Source organism: Jaculus jaculus, chromosome 4, assembly GCF_020740685.1.
Source record: "Jaculus jaculus isolate mJacJac1 chromosome 4, mJacJac1.mat.Y.cur, whole genome shotgun sequence".
NCBI lineage: Eukaryota > Metazoa > Chordata > Mammalia > Rodentia > Dipodidae > Jaculus > Jaculus jaculus.
In genome coordinates, this window is record NC_059105.1 from 1,059,422 (window position 1) to 1,075,307 (window position 15,886).

At 48.6% G+C, this 15,886-nt stretch overlaps 1 protein-coding gene across 1 annotated transcript in view; it reads right to left on the reverse strand.

Moving 5' to 3' along the window:
• Nucleotides 1–8,699, reverse strand: part of Sned1 (sushi, nidogen and EGF like domains 1) — an 80,037-nt gene extending 71,338 nt beyond the window's left edge. The window contains 1 exon segment of the mRNA XM_045147151.1: nucleotides 8,487–8,699. Within this exon segment, the coding sequence (XP_045003086.1) occupies nucleotides 8,487–8,699 (213 nt within the window).
• Nucleotides 8,700–15,886: the final 7,187 nt, after the last annotated feature.

The window sequence follows — 15,886 nt, forward strand, 5'->3', positions numbered from 1 at the left end:
CATAAAGAATTCCAGGCCAGCCTGGGCTAGAGAGAGACCTTACCTCGAAAAACCAAAAAAAGAAAAAAAAGCAAATATATGGTCACAGTACTTTATTAAAATTAAAATTAGCAGAGAATAGCATTAGAGCAACCATTATAAATATTAAAAATGTGCTCAGAATATAAAGTAAAACAATATAAAGAGAAGAGAAAGAAAAATGTGGAAAAGATACAAACAAAACTTCTATGACGAGCTGGGGACATGGCTCAAGGGATGAAATGTTTGCTGCACAAGTGTGAGGACTGGGGTTCAGGCCCGCAGCACCGTGTGAATGCCTAGTGGGTGGGGTGGCTGCCTGTGCTCCCAGTGCTTGGGAGAGGGAGACACAGGTTCCCTGAGGTGAGCTAACTAGCTAACCTAGCCAGACTGGAGAGCTCCGGTTCAAGTGAGAGATGGCCTCAGTAACAAGTGAAGAACAATAGAGAGAGACACTTAGCATCAACCTCTGGTTTGCATGTGCACCTGCACACTTATGCCTACACGCATACTTACATGTACTCATGCATGCATGTACACCACATGCACCCACAATAAATCTATGAGTTAAAAAACAGCTGAAATCAAAATACATTGACCAGGCATAGTGTCACATGTCTGTAATCCCAGCACTGGGTAGGCTGAGGCAGGAGGATTGCAAGTTCAAGGTTAACCTAGCTACCTAGTGATGCCCTGTCTTGAGAAACCAAATACTGAGGATGTAGCTAAGTGGTAAAGCACTTGCCCAGCATGCTCAAAGCCCTATGTTTAATCCTTGGAATTGAGAACAAAAACAAAGACCATTGAATGGGTTTAATACCTTATGCACTGCAGGACACAATGTCAGTGGATTTGAAAACATAACAATAGAAACATTCAAAATGAAGGCCTGGAGAAAAAGTTCATAGCCAGAAAAAATGAACAAAGTTTCAATGAGCCCTGGGACAACTGTAAGCAGTTTAATATATATAACATTTGAGTCTTCAAATGAGAAGAGCAAAGAATAGGAGAAAAAAAATATTTCAAGATGCCTGAGAAGTTTCTCAAATGTCTTGAAAACTACATCCCATTAAATAATAAACTTTATGAACCTTGGGCAGAAAAATATTTTTAAAAATATTTTATTTTGGGGCTGGAGAGATGGCTTAGTGGTTAAGCGCTTGCCTGTGAAGCCTAAGGACCCCGGTTTGAGGCTTGATTCCCCAGGACCCATGTTAGCCAGATGCACAAGGGGGTGCACACATCTGGAATTCGTCTGCAGTGGCTGGAGGCCCTGGTGCGCCCATTCTCTCTCTCTGCCTCTTTCTCTGTCTGTTGCTCTCAGGTAAATAAATAAAAATAAACCAAAAAGAATATTTTATTTTTATTTATTTATGTGAAAGAGGGAGAGAGAGAGAGAGAGAGAGAGAGAGAGAGAGAGAAAAGAATAGGTGCACCAGGGCCTTTAGCCACTGCAAATGAACTTCAGACACATGAGACACCTTGTGCATCTGGCTTATGTGGGTATTGGAGAATTCAATCTGCATCCTTAGGCTTCCTAGGCAAGTGCCTTGACTGCTAAGCAATGTCTTCAGCCCAGAAATTAAAATAAATAAATAAATAAATAAAATATATATACACATACATATATACATATGTATGTATATATATTTAGATATAGATTTTTAATTTAATTTAATTTATTTTGATTTATTTATTAGAGAGAGAAAGAAAGAATGGTCATGCCAGAGCTTGTAGCCACTGTGAAGGAACTCCAGATGCATGAGCCACTATGTGCATCTGGCTTATGTGGGACCTGAAGAATCGAACTGGGTCCGTAGGCTTCGCAGGCAGGCACCTTAACTGCTAAGCCATCTCTCCAGTCCTCCAGAAATATATATATATATATATTTTTGGTTTTTCGAGGTAGGGTCTCACTCTGGCTCAGGCTGACCTGGAATTCACTATGTAGTCTCAGGGTGGCCTCGAACTCTCAGAGATCCCCCTACTTCTGCCTCCCGAGTGCTGGGATTAAAGGCGTGCGCCACCACGCCCGGCTCAGAAATATTTTTTAAATACCACAATAATACACCTAAGAATCAAACTGATGAAAGCAGGACTAAAAAGAAAATCTTGAAAGCAGTCATTGTGCTCAAAGTAACCGTGGCAAGAAAGACATGAGACTTTTCATTAGGAACAATGCAAATTCAAAGACAATGGAACATCAGCTTCACAAAACTGGAAATAGTTTAATCTACCCAGAATCCTACATCTAACCTACAGAAATAGATTTCAAAGTGAAATCAGAGGCTGGAAAGATGGCTCAGCGGTTAAGGCACTTGCTTGTAAATCCTAAGGATCTGAGTTTGATTTCCCAGTACCCATATAAAGCCAGATGCACTAGGTGGTGAATGTGTCTGGAGTTCCCTTGCAATAGCTAGAGGCCCTGACATGCCTATTTTCTCTCCCCTCTCCCTCTCTCTTCAATAAAACAAATAAATCAAATTCTTAAAAAAAAAAAGTCAAAGCAAAAAAAGAAAGAAAGAAATTTTCAATAAAATAATCTATGCCCATCAGGTCTGTGTTATAAGAAATGTTACAGGAAGCTTGTTGTGGTAGTGCATGCCTTTAATCCCAACACTTGCAAGGCCAAGGTAGGAGGATTGTTTTGAGTTCAAGTCCAGACTTCAGAGAGATTTCCAGTTTAACCTGGGCTAGAGTGAGACCCTACCTTGAAAAAACCATAATAATAATGATGATGATGATGTTATAGAAAGTCCTTGATTAGAAGAATGATGTGAAATGAGAAGCTAAGTTTACACAAGAAATGGCACTGGCAAAGTGGGTAAATATAAGACCCTCTAATTAAAAAAAATTTTGTTTTTATTTATAAGAGAGAGATAATGGGTGCTCTAGGGCCTCTAGCCACTACAAATAAACTCCAGACGCATGTGCTATCATGTGCATCTGGATTACATGGGTACCGGGGAATTGAACCTGGGTCCTTAGACTTTGCAGGCAAACAACTTAACTGCTAAGCCATCTCTTCAGCCCCCAAAGACTCTCTAATTTTAAAATCTTTAAATGAGTGCTGGGGAGATGGCTTTGTGGTTAAGCACTTGCCTGTGAAGCCTAAGGACCTTGGTTCGAGGCTTGATTTCCCAGGACCCACGTAAGCCAGATGCACAAGGGGGCGCATGTGTCTGGAGTTCATTTGCAGTGGCTGAAGGTCCTGGCGTGCCCATTCTCTATCTGCCTCTCTCTCTCTCTCTCTCTCTCTGTTGCTCTGAAATAAATAAATAAAAATAAACAAAATATTTAAAAAAATCTTTAAATGAGAATTGACTGTTTACAACAAAAATATTAGCAGTATATTATTGGGTTTATAACATATATGAAGTTATATATTCATGAAGACCAGAAGGGGAAAACAGATATACACCACTATAAGGTTCTGACCCTGTATTTGACAGAGTACAGTATCTGAAGGTAGACTATGAAGTTAAAACTGTATCTCAAACCTAGAGCCATCATTACAAATAACACAAAACGATATGCTAGGAAGTTAATAGTAGAGATATTATGAAACCATTATTTTTTTTTTAATTTTTATTAACATTTTCCATGATTATAAAATATATCCCATGGTAATTCCCTCCCTCCCCACCCCCACACTTTCCCGTTTGAAATTCCATTCTCAATCATATTACCTCCCCATTACAAACATTGTAATTACATATATACAATATCAACCTATTAAGTATCCTCCTCCCTTCCTTTCTCCACCCTTTATGTCTCCTTTTCAACTTACTGGCCTCTGCTACTAAGTATTTTCATTCTCACGCAGAAGCCCAGTCATCTGCAGCTAGGATCCCCATATGAGAGAGAACATGTGGCGCTTGGCTTTCTGGGCCTGGGTTACCTGACTTAGTATAATACTTTCCAGGTCCATCCATTTTTCTGCAAATTTCATAACTTCATTTTTCTTTACCGCTGAGTAGAACTCCATTGTATAAATGTACCACATCTTCATTATCCACTCATCTGTTGAGGGACATCTAGGCTGGTTCCATTTCCCAGCTATTATAAATTGAGCAGCAATAAACATGGTTGAGCATGTACTTCTAAGGAAATGAGATGAGTCCTTTGGATATATGCCTAAGAGTGCTATAGCTGGGTCATTGAAACCATTATTTTTTAACATTTATTTATTGAGGGGTGGCAGATAGAGAGAATGGGCATGTCTGGGCCTCTAGCCACTGCAACTAGCCACTGCAAATAACTCTAAATGCATGCACCACCCAGAACTTGGATCCTTTAAGCAAGTGCCTAAACCACTGAGCATTTTCTCCAGTCTTGAAACCATTATTTTAAAATTTTGGAATATATAAATACAGAGAACAGATATAAACAGGAAGCTAGGAAGTTAAAATCTAGTCATTTTGATAATCACACTAAATGTAAATGGTATAAACATTCCAGTTAAAAAGAAGAGATGGTTAGACCAGGCAGAAAAAGATGAATCCCACACCTTTTTGCACTTAACCAGAAAGAGAATCAGGATCAGAATCATCAGGATATAGTGAGGTCTTGTTATTTTATAGGAAATCAGAGCATGAAGTCATTTCTGCCTTGGCTGGGTTGCAACTCTCTATGTTGTGTCCATCCCTACACATGTTCCCCTCTTCTTGTCCCTGGTCTCAGGGCCTTGCATACCCTAGTCAAGCAGATGAATAAACACCTGAGTCAGGGCTTGGCAGTGAGAGACCTTTTAAGGAGGTCTCTCTGAGGAGCTAGCAAGTCTGAGATGTTAGGAGACAGAATCTCACTGACGGGTGGTGTGCTCATAAATGTGCATAGAGAAGGCAGACGGCAGAGAAGACTAGGAGCTGGAGGCCTGTGAAGATGTGCCTGCGGGTGACCAGGTGAGTGGGACAGAGACCTGGGCCACTATGGTGACTATGCTGATGCCAAAAGGGGGACTGGGAAGAAGCAGGACTTCTGTTTGGGTTCCACTATGGGATAGCACGGTAAGAAGGCAGTTGGACAGCAGAGTCTGAATTCTGGACCTCATTTTCCTCCTATGCGTTCCTTGTTGCAGCCTGAATTCACTTTCTCAAGTCCAGCTCTGACCCGCAACAATGACCTGCTGAGACTAACTCATCAGGCCGAGTCATGAAGATATGGCAGCAGCCCAGGAGAAATAATTGCCCATTGTGCATGGATTGCTAACCTGAGGCACATGGGAGAAATGACAGGCAAAGGTTATAAGCCACCTGCTGCTGGTGACATCTGAGAAGCCGCCCTGTACCTAGTGTCCATGAGGTGCAGAGCTACACTCCAAGGAAGAGAAGATCCGCACAGGCCCAGCAGGTTGTGGAGTCAAGCTTCACCTCAGGGGTATGAGAGCTGAGTTGCTGGCTATCAAGAGTTCAAGGCTAAGTTGATTTGCCTGTGGTCTCTATAGGAAGACTTCCCACTCCTGACCTCCAAATCTTCCTGTTTTCCACTCAGGGATCTATATTTCTTGGTCTGGATCCAAATTTTCCCAAATGACCAGTATGGTGTAATTTCCAAGATATCATGGTCAGGAGAGGTCAGAGTATTTGAGGCTCAGCATGGCTGAAGGAGCTTCCTGGAGGATTATGAAGGGGACCACTACCCTGTCCTTTCCCAGCTCAGGTTGTAGATATGACTGGAGGTTCCCAGCCCACACCTCAACCACTATATCACCTTAAAAGATTCCTTAAAAGATCTTTTACAGGAGCCCAACACACTACATGACATGGCTCACTTGGCATTCTCTTCTACAACAGCAAAGGAATAGAGGCCACCAGTGATGTGCTACCCAAAGCAAAATAACCCAAAATCTCCCATGCAACCCTCGCCATATCCTGGGGCAGAGTTATCCTTGGGGTTTGAGGGCTCAGCTTCTGAGAGACTCTCTCTTAGTGTCCACACCTGTCTGAGAGGCCTGTCTCCCTCCACAGGTATCCAGGTTTAGTAGGACACAGTAAAGCTTTCATCCTTACCAGAACCTAGAGGTAAAATTTGAAGCCCAATAGCAGCAAGTCCATGTCTTGTTCAAAACCTTGGCTATAGAATATACTCTCAACAATTTTAGAGCCAGCTACTAATGACATGAGACACGCCCATTCTAGACAAAAGTCACTCCACCCAAGGTGGAGCTATCCTACTGGAAACATATCTGTGCTTTTCCTTTTTCCTTTTTTTTTTTTTTTAAATATATATCTGTGGTTTTCTGATGAAGAGCTAGAAGTGCCAGTCTCTCCCAGGGCACTTCTAATTGCCACTGGGCAATGCAAAGGGGTCAGGCATTCCTTCTCTCACTCATTCATGCAACAAGCCTATTTATTCATGGCCAAGCCATGGGGTACAGAGAAGCTGCTGCTGATCCTGTGACTATGAAGCTGGATAAGAACCAGGGAAGGGACATTCAGTAGCCCCTGTTCTGGAGTTAATGCTTCATTTTCTCTGTCTGGCTGTGACCCTTGCCTACCTGGATGCCCCCACTTGGTGTCCCTCCTGGCCACGGAGCCCTAGGGCGATTTCAGCCAGATGTTCTAGGTATGGCTTCCTGAAGAATCCCATTTCTTTCCTACTGAGTGGAGGAGAAGCTGAGGTTTGCTGCAAATGTTAAATGCTTTCTATATGTTATATGTGTCATAGGAAGAGGCTCTTTTGGGACTATATGTATTGCTAGCAGCTAGAGGTTGGTTTTTCAAGAAAACTTTAAAAATATTTTTATTTATTTATTTGAGAGAGCGTGAACACACACAGTGGGGAGGGAGATAATCACTGAGATTGAGCATATCGGTACAATAGGGCCTCTTGCAAATGAACCAGATGTGTGCACCACTTTGTGTATATGGCTTTATGTGGGTAGTGGGGAATCAAACCCAGACTGGCAGGCTTTACAAACAAGCACCTTTAACTGCTGAGCCATCTTTCCAGCCCACGAAACACTGTTTTGCTAGCAAATCTTTCCACTTGAGAACTGTGTTTCCCATTGTTTTGGCAAAGGTAGCTGTTTTTTGGTGAGGCTGCTAAAAGGGTCAACATTTTAATAATATTTTCACCTGTGACTTGGAAGGAAAGTTGAGCCTGGCCCAAATGCTTAAGGGACATATTGACAGAACTGTGAGGATGGGTTTTCCCATCCTGAGGTGTCCAGGGCTCTTCCTGCTGGGACCCTGAGCACAGCTCGGCCTGCTTACTTCATACCTGCATGACTCCACCCAGCTCTTCTGCCAAGTACTGGGCCAGAGGGACTTTCAGGGTTGGCCACCCTCCCCTCCCCCCCCCACCATCATCACCAGACACTGCTACCAAGATGAGGAGGCCATCCTGAGTGGGCATAGGAAGCCAGCCACAAGGCCATGGAGTGGCAACAGCGGTGGATGGTGCTGGTAGCTGTGGGGTGCTGGGGAGTTGGAGGTTGTGTTGGTGGTGGACAGGTCCAAAGACAGCAGTGGTTAGCAGAATGGCAACTATCCAGAACATGTGACTGGTGATGGATGTTCAAGACGGTGAGGGGCAGGTGCCTGTGGTAGTACTGATAGTGGAGGTGGTGGTGACAGAGCTGATGGTGATGGTGTTGGATGTGGTAGAGACTGTGGTTGGGGAGATGGTGTCAGGGTAACTGTGGATAGGCTAGCCCAGATGTTTCTAGACAAGCTTTGGGCAATTCAGGGGATGGCTGGGCACTGGTGCAAAGTAGTCATATCCCCACATCTCATTCCCTGGGAGGCACACAGTGACTGGCCAGGTGTCAGACCCTGGGAGACAGTACAGATCTCAGACTTGCCATTCACTGCGGCTCTTTCTGCACTTGGGGGTGGAGGACAGAAGCTCCCTATGTGAGTTCTGTTTGGAGGGTCTGCACCTGGGAGGGTGAGACAGGGATAAACCCCTCCACAATGCCCCTAGCTGCCAGCCCAGAGCAGGTCTGCAAAGAAGCAGGTCATGTCCTGACCTCCTGGCCCTAGGCCTTGGGTGGGTGTCAGTTGGAGGTGAAGCTGAAGTGGGAGAGGGCTGAGACCTTCACAGGCCAGGTGCCCACTTGGGAAAGTGGCCAGAGGCCATGCGCCCACTGCCATATTGCTGTCTGTGAGGGAACCAGAGCAGGGCAAAGGTCCTCACTTGGCTTTGGGGGCCAGTTCTCCGTGGGTGCGCAGCCCACTTGACCAAGGCCCCAAACAGGCCGGGCAGTGAGCCGCAGGGGCGCGCCGCGCTTGGATGGCCTGCTGGCCGGCCGTCGCCAAGGTGCCCCAGCGGCCGCTCGCCCCGCCCTGCCCGCGCCGCTCCCGCGGGCCGCTGTCCGGCCTTGGCAGCCAGAGAGAGAGGAAGCGCTGTCCTCATTCCACCTCTGGCCGCCGCGGTGCCAAGTTGCTGGCGGCAGTGGCGGGAGTCGGAGCGGCGGGCGGCTGCGCCCTCCCGGGAGTCCCCGGGAACTTGGTTTTACTCACGTAGAGTCCGGAGTGCTCGGCGCCAAAGAACGGAAAAGGCACCGAGAGAGGCTGCAGCCCTGAGCCGCCGTCGTCTTGCTTTGGGGTGACGGCGTCACCGCGCTCCGGGCCGAACGGGTAGAAGTCGGCGAGGGCCACCGCCCCGCGCGCCCTGCGCGCCCCGAGCCCCAGGGCCGCCGCCAGCAGCAGCGCCCAGGCGGCGCCCCTCCGCATCGCGGGGTCTGCGGGCCCCGGGGGCTCGGGCAGGTGGCCGCGATGCCCCGCAGCGCCGGCGGGAGTGCGCCTGGGCCGGCCGGCGGGGTCAGCGCGCCCCGTGCCCCGCGTCCCGCGCCTGACGCGCGGCCGGCGCTGCACTCTCGCCACCGGTGAGAGGAGGAAGGCGCGGGGCAGGACCGCGGTCGGTCGGCCGGCCCACTCCCCCGGGCCGAGGTTTAAAAGGCTGGGGCGGGCGGGGCGGGGCGGGGCCATGCAAATTAGAGGCCCTTAAAGCGCCCGGCCCCACTGGAGGGCGTGGAAACGCTGTCCCCAGCCCCAGGGACTGCCAGGGTCCTCTAGGCCCAGCCCGGTGTCTTCTCGGCTCTGGCTCTCCCTTGCGTTGGGCATGGGCAAGATGAGGGCTTGGTGTCCCCAATCACCGGCTTGGGTCGGGCCCCGGAGGAGGCGCCTGATCCAGCAGAGCATTTCTATGACAGTACGGAGATGGTGAGCCTGGCTTCCTGGGTGTCTACTGGGGTCCCTGTCTGGTCAGTGCATCCGACCTAATGGAACGTCAGGTTGGGCTTAAGAACATGCTTCTGCCGCCCCGGGAAGCCTGTCTCAGAGTCTACTTCCTGTGAGGTGAGGGCTAACCCTGGGCATGGAAAGCCTCAGCCTCCTCCCTGTGCCGACGATTTCTGAAGGGGTCAGGGACAGCACAGCGAAAGTGGATTGACCTTTTGTGGGGGAGCCCAAACACTAAAGCCTTGGGGGTAAGGGGATAGATGCAACTGGGCCTGTCAGGAGGTGGCAGGGCACCAAGCCATGGTCTCCAGTTTCGCCCCGCTCATCTTGAACATTACTCAGCAAGTCTCTGAATGTACGTAGGGGGCCAGTCTGGTCCACCTCTGTCTATGTAGGCCCACAGCAGGGTCTGAAGTTCTGTGGCCTGGAATCCCAACTATCCTGTCTGGTCCCAGATCTTGGTGTTAGGTGACTTATGACTACAAGACAAGCCTGGGATCCCTAACAACAAGAGGGCACTCCTCAAAGAGAAGCAGAAAAGGCCGGGACAGTAACGACAGCCATTACTAAGGCTCTGTGTGGTTTCATGTTTGGCTGTTTTTCCTCATTTCCTGAAATCTCGCAGCAAACACTTGCTGGGTTATAGTTAGAGCAAGGAACTTTCAGTATTTCAAAGACACAGTGGAGAGTTCCGTGTGTCTTGCAGGGTTTACTGGTTTACACAGTATCCCTTGCTTGGCAACTGTGATGGTGCCAATCTTTAGCCTTGGTGTCAGTACTGGATTTAAGGATGTGACGCCTGGAGACCACTCCTGCACCAGCAGGACCCTGACAATGAGCACCACTCAGATCTCATGCCTGACACCTGGATTGGCTTAGTGATCTTCTTTTACAGAGGGGTAAACTGAGGCTGGGAACATAGAGGCTCTGCCCACAGTTAGCTATGGAGGGTCAGCCTTGGGGTCAGGCTCCTGGCTTTGAGAACCTAGAGAGCAGCACACAGTGGTTGGCTCCTCTTGACCTCTCTGCACAGGCCAGGTGGGAATCAGGAAGGACAGCTCCAAGACAGAGCTGCCAGCATACCTAGCTGCTGCATGGGAACCCGCCGCGCTTTCCAGTCTGTCTTTTTTTCTGTGAAAGCCTAGCAACCTCTACCCTCTCTGAGGTGGGCTTGAGCCCTGGCCGCCTCAGTCACTGACTGTCAAAGGTGGAAGTGTAGGTGTCGGCTCCATTCGCAGAGGAGACAGCTTGAGGACATGGTGCAGGGTGCACTTTCCTACCCACACAGCACCCACTGCAGCTCAGCACCGCTCCCGCCCTGTCCCCTTCACATTGTACTCTCATGCACAGGTTTCCCGGGCCACAGTTGCCTCTCAGTTCTGTCACTCTTCTCCTAAGCACCATGCTTCAGGGGGACTCCAGTAAAGGCTCGTTTCTGGATTGGGCTTGGGTTTACCTGGGGACTCCTGGGTCTAGGGCTGCCCCTGAGCCCACACATTGCTCAGCACACACTGATGCTCAATCAATTTCCTGAGTGAAGACTGTTTCTCCATGGTGCAGTGGTGAGCCTGGACAGAGGGTCCCAACTTCTGCACAGTGGAGTCCCCTGAACAGTTGTGGGGTACCTGGACACAGACCTATCTCAGAGCTGGGCTTGTGGATGGGTCAACAGCAGGCCTTGCCCTCATCTTCATGGAGAGTGGCTGTGCTGATTTCAACCCTGTCTTGCTGGCCATCCCCAGCTGAGTGATGCCCTGTGCAGATTTTCAGCAGGCCTGGGAGGCTGGGGGTTAACACAGGCCCCACTGCTGCTGGGCATTGCATTTCACTACAAGAAAAAAAATGCAACCCCACAGGCAAAAAAGAGAGAAAAATGCTTTTTTCAGGTGCTAAAAATATTATCAGGAAATGCTTTTCAGCAACGTGCTGTTTTAGGTTCCCCTCCGGACTCAAGGGCGCCTTTGTCTCTGCCACAGAAAATCCGCATTTATCAAACCAAAATCATTTTATCAAGTGAGCTCACGTTTGCGGCAGGAAACCCGAGCTCCCCAACAGGCCTGTGACACTTTAATTTAGGGCCTGGAGTGTGTATGGCATTCAGATGGGGGAGATCTGGAGCCACCCACAGGATGTTCAGGCCAGAGGGGAGGGTCCATGAAGGTCAAGTGGGGAGCACTCTCCCTGTTCTGTGTGGTGGGGTGCATGTCAGGCTGGTCCACTGTTCCCACAGGGTGGACCTGGAGTTTCAGCCCACCCCATCTTTTTCTCTTTCTCTTCTTGATGGCTGGAGGAGTACATTGTCCAACCTCCGCCCCCCCCCCCAGCATATACCCCTGCTATGTGACCCTAACAGAAGCCCTGGCCCCAGTGAGCCTTCTCCAGTTCCAAGATAGGGTGGGAGAAGGCCTAGGGATGAGCTCCTGAAGAAAAGTGCCTTAGGCCACCTACTTGTCCACTGCCCTGTGAGGCAAAGGGGATGTATGCACGCACACACCATGAGTCCTCGGTCTCTGCACAACATCCGTGATGGGACTTCTGCTATTGGTTTCGGGAAAACCACCAGCTGGCGTTTGATATGTACTCCCCAGTGGCCATCCTTGCTTTGCTTAGAGCAAATAGGAGCTGGAGACTATAAGTGCAGTGTCCCCGAGGGCCCCACTGGAGTGAGTGTGGAGGCAGGGATTGGCCTTCAGAGGCTTCCCAGACTACCTGAAATGCAGGATGACTGGACACACACACATGTGCTACTAAAGGCTCCACCAGGTGCCCAGAGATTTATCTCCTGCAGGGACCACTCCATTCCCTGTTTCCTGGAGCTGACAGGGAGGCCATGTAGGAGCCCCAATTCCCACAGCAGATAAGTCATGCTTCTGGAGCATTTTTAAAGATGTGGGGAACATTCTAATCATATCATGTCATGTAAACAGTTGTATAGTCTTTAAAGTAGCATGCCCAGCATGACCATCATAAACATGTGTGTGCTAGAGAAAGTGCTCAGGTGTCCTCTCTACGTCTACGGGCCTTGGATTATGGGAGGTGTTATGATCTTGACCAGTCTCATGCTGGACTTCCTTCCTTTTACTCTTTCTTTCTTTCTTTTTAATATTTTGTTGGGCATGGTGACACACACCTTTAATCCCAGCACTCTGGAGGCAGAGGTAGGAGGATCACTGTGAGTTAGACGCCAGCCTGAGACTACGTAGTGAATTCCAGGTCAGTCTGGGTTAGAGGGAGACCCTATCTAGAAAAAAAGAAAAACTTTATTTATTTGCAAGTGGAGACAGACAGAGGGGTTGGGGGAGGGAGGGAGAAAATGAGCATGCCAGGGCTTCTAGCCACTGCAAATGAATTCCAGATGCATGCACCACTTTTACATCTGGCTTTACAAGGGTACCAGGGTCATTAGGTTTTGCAGGCCAGTGCCTTAACTGCTGAGCCATCCCTCCAGCCCTTTCGTTTGTTTTTCAATGTGTGTGTGCAAATGTGTCTGTCCATGGGCACATATATGGAGGACAGAGGAAACTATGAGGTGTCCTCTATCCCTCTTCTGCCTGATTTCCTTGAGAAGGGCTCTGTCTGTGCACCTGAAGCTCATGCTGTTTTTCAATTAGACCATCTGACCAGTGAGCCCCAACAATCCTGTCTCCTACCATGATCCAGTGCCTAGATTACAGGAATGTGTGGCCACACTTCACACTTTTGTGGGCGCTGGAGATGGAACTTATGTCCTTATGCTTGCACAGCAAGCACTCTTACATGTGGAGTCATCTCCCCAGCCCCTACATGTTACTTTCTTGCTATTACAGACACAATGCATAACAAAGTTTCAGTCCAGCATGGTGGTCCCCAGAGAATAGATTGTTCAGGGATGTCATAGCTGTCTTGGTTTCTGTAGTACATTCTATGATGTTCTGCAGTGACAAAACTGCCTAATGATATTTCTCAAATTTATCTCTGTCATTAAATGATGTATTGTGTATTTGAAAAATATTTATGTTTCAGAAGCCCCCAAGAAGTAGTGCATGCTGGTTCCAGCTGGTCCTTTCGAGTTCCAGCCAGTCAAAGTGGCAATTTTGTTTCCCTCTCCAGCCAGATGTTGGCTTTCAGTGTGGCCCCTTCTCCCACCTCTCCCTGGGCCTGGCCTCTCCTCCTCTATTATTTGTCCATTTGCAGTGAACTGAGAGGCCTGAGAAGACTGGTGGCCCCAGACCAGGGCACCCAAGGCCTGGCCAGAACTCCTTGGTCAGAGGTGGGATGGGTTCATCAGCACCCTCGTATGTCCCAGATCTCTTGCTGGAAGTTGTATGATGGTGTGCATCTGTGGGGATTCTATGTTTTGTGTGACAGGAGCTGGGCCATTGCCTGCATCTTTCTGTCTCTGTGTGTCCGGGTTATTAGAAGCCTTGGGAGATGCCCCTTCTGTATTTTGCATTCCCTGATCTTTGGAGGGAGTAGCCAGGCAGGGGTCAGTCTTTGGAGGCTCTAATGCCACCTAAGGAGCTGTATTTGGGGCCCACGATGTTCTGATAATGTGTATGCCACTCCAGGCTATGTGAAGTGACCTGGGGTCCATCCCCGCAGGACTGAGACTGAGGGAAACCTCCATCTCTTCATAGACATCCAGGGAGGCTTCCAGATTGCTCAACTGAGGGACAGAGCTCAGGCTCACATCCGAGGCTGGCATATCTCAAATGGATGCTGGGACCCACTGGGCCTCTTAGAGGCCAGGAACCAGATGCTGGGTCAGACAAAGGAAGAAACTGCACACTTTCTCCAGTTGAGCAATCCCAGCCTAGAGGGCGGTGGCTCCATGTGGAGCATCAGGCCCTTTCTCCTCAAGATTGGAAACGAGACTCTTGCCTCATCCTGCACAGACTGAATGGCTCACCCTAGCTCCCTCATCACCTCTACCAAGGGGCATACTTCTGTCCTCCACTTTGCATGCCTGTGCTTGTAGACCCACTGGGTAGGCAGGTTGAGGCCAGACCAGCATGGAGTGAGCTGTGCCCTGGGTTGTGAGGCCCTGGGTGTGATATACTGCTGCCAATAGTCACCCATCTGATCTTGGTTGAGTTACAAGGCTTCATCGTCCAGAGACCAGGTCCTGAAACTGCTGTTGTGAGGTCTCCCAACACGTCTGAGGCACTGATCACCATACTCTAATATGTGCTAAGGTTTACATGCTACTGGAAATGTTTGGCAAAATGCAGTGTATTCCACTAGAAACATCTATTTTCTTAACAATATTCCTTTATGTGGAGTAAGTAAAAATAGCAACTCACATAGGGATTTAACTACTTAAAATATGGAGATCTCAGAGCCCTCACTGGTGCTCTGAGTGCTTCTCTTGTACAGCCAGTATAGGAAGGTCCCCAAATTACAAGGGTGCATACTAGTCAGATCTAGTGGTTTTCATGTTGGTGCTGAGAAATATCCAGTCCCCTCCCTGCTGAAATGCATCTCTGGTCATCATTGGTAGGGCACCACCTGAGCTAGCAGCTTCAGTACCATTGGAGTTCCACAGACACCAGTGCACTCAGAGGGACAAAAAGAGGAAGGCACGGATTTTGCACATAGGGACACATGTGGACACATGGAGCTGACAGAGAGAGAGAAGGGCCACACAGCCTCTGCCTCTAGAGTTTCCGGTTTCTACTCCTTCCCTCTGTGGATTGCCTTGACTTTTGGACAGGGTGCAGTATGGAAGCTTCACCACAAGGCCAGACCAGAGGAAGAGGAGTGTGAGGTCTCAGGCTGGGTGGGGGCATATGCTGTGTCCCAGTGACCCATACTTCCTTTTTGCTGGATTCTGTCCTCAGTGAGGCAAGCCATCTCTTCTCCTCCATGGGCTCAGTGTTCGCTGGCCTCTATAGGTGGGCACATATCAGGGCACCTGTGCTACCACCTACTCCTTCTTTGCCAAGGCAATCATTGCTGATGACTCTCTGTGCTTTTCCTTCAGAGCATGGGCTGAACTTTAGTTCTTTCTTAACACTGTCACCAATGATTTAGTGCAGTTGAGAAGCAAAATGCCCACCTTGATCTTGTGGGATCTTCAGCATAAGATTATGAAGTTCAGCCAAAGGTCTTACAAGATAGCCAGTTTTAAGTCCCCAGTGATCTTGAAGTAGACAAATGGGCTGTCACACATTGGCCATCACTACAAGACTGGGATTGGATGCGCTCCAGGAGTTTCTGGCCTTCCTGCCCCATGCCAGAGTTCTTTTTTTTTAAACATACATATTTTTATTTATTTATTTGAGAGAGAGAGAGAGAGAGAGAGAGAGAGAGAGAGAAAGAGAATAGGCATGCCAGGGCCTGCAGCCACTGCAAACGAACTCCAGGTACATGTGCCACCTTGTGCATCTGGCTTATGTGGGGACTGGGGAATCGAACACAGGCCCTTTGGCTTCACAGGCAAATGCCTTAACCACTAAGCTATCTCTCCAGCCCCAGAGTTCTTGATGTTTCAGGAGGCCCAAGAAGAAACACACCCCTCAGGGAAACCTGCACCCCATGGTACGGGCAATAACTTACCAGGCTAGCTGGTGTCCCAGAGATACCAAGAATGAGCCCCTTACAATGCTAAAGAGGCTATTTGTAAAGGAAGACAAGTTATTCTGACTAGCACTACATACAAATGCAAACAGGTAAGCTGGGAATAGGTTCTGGCAAGACAG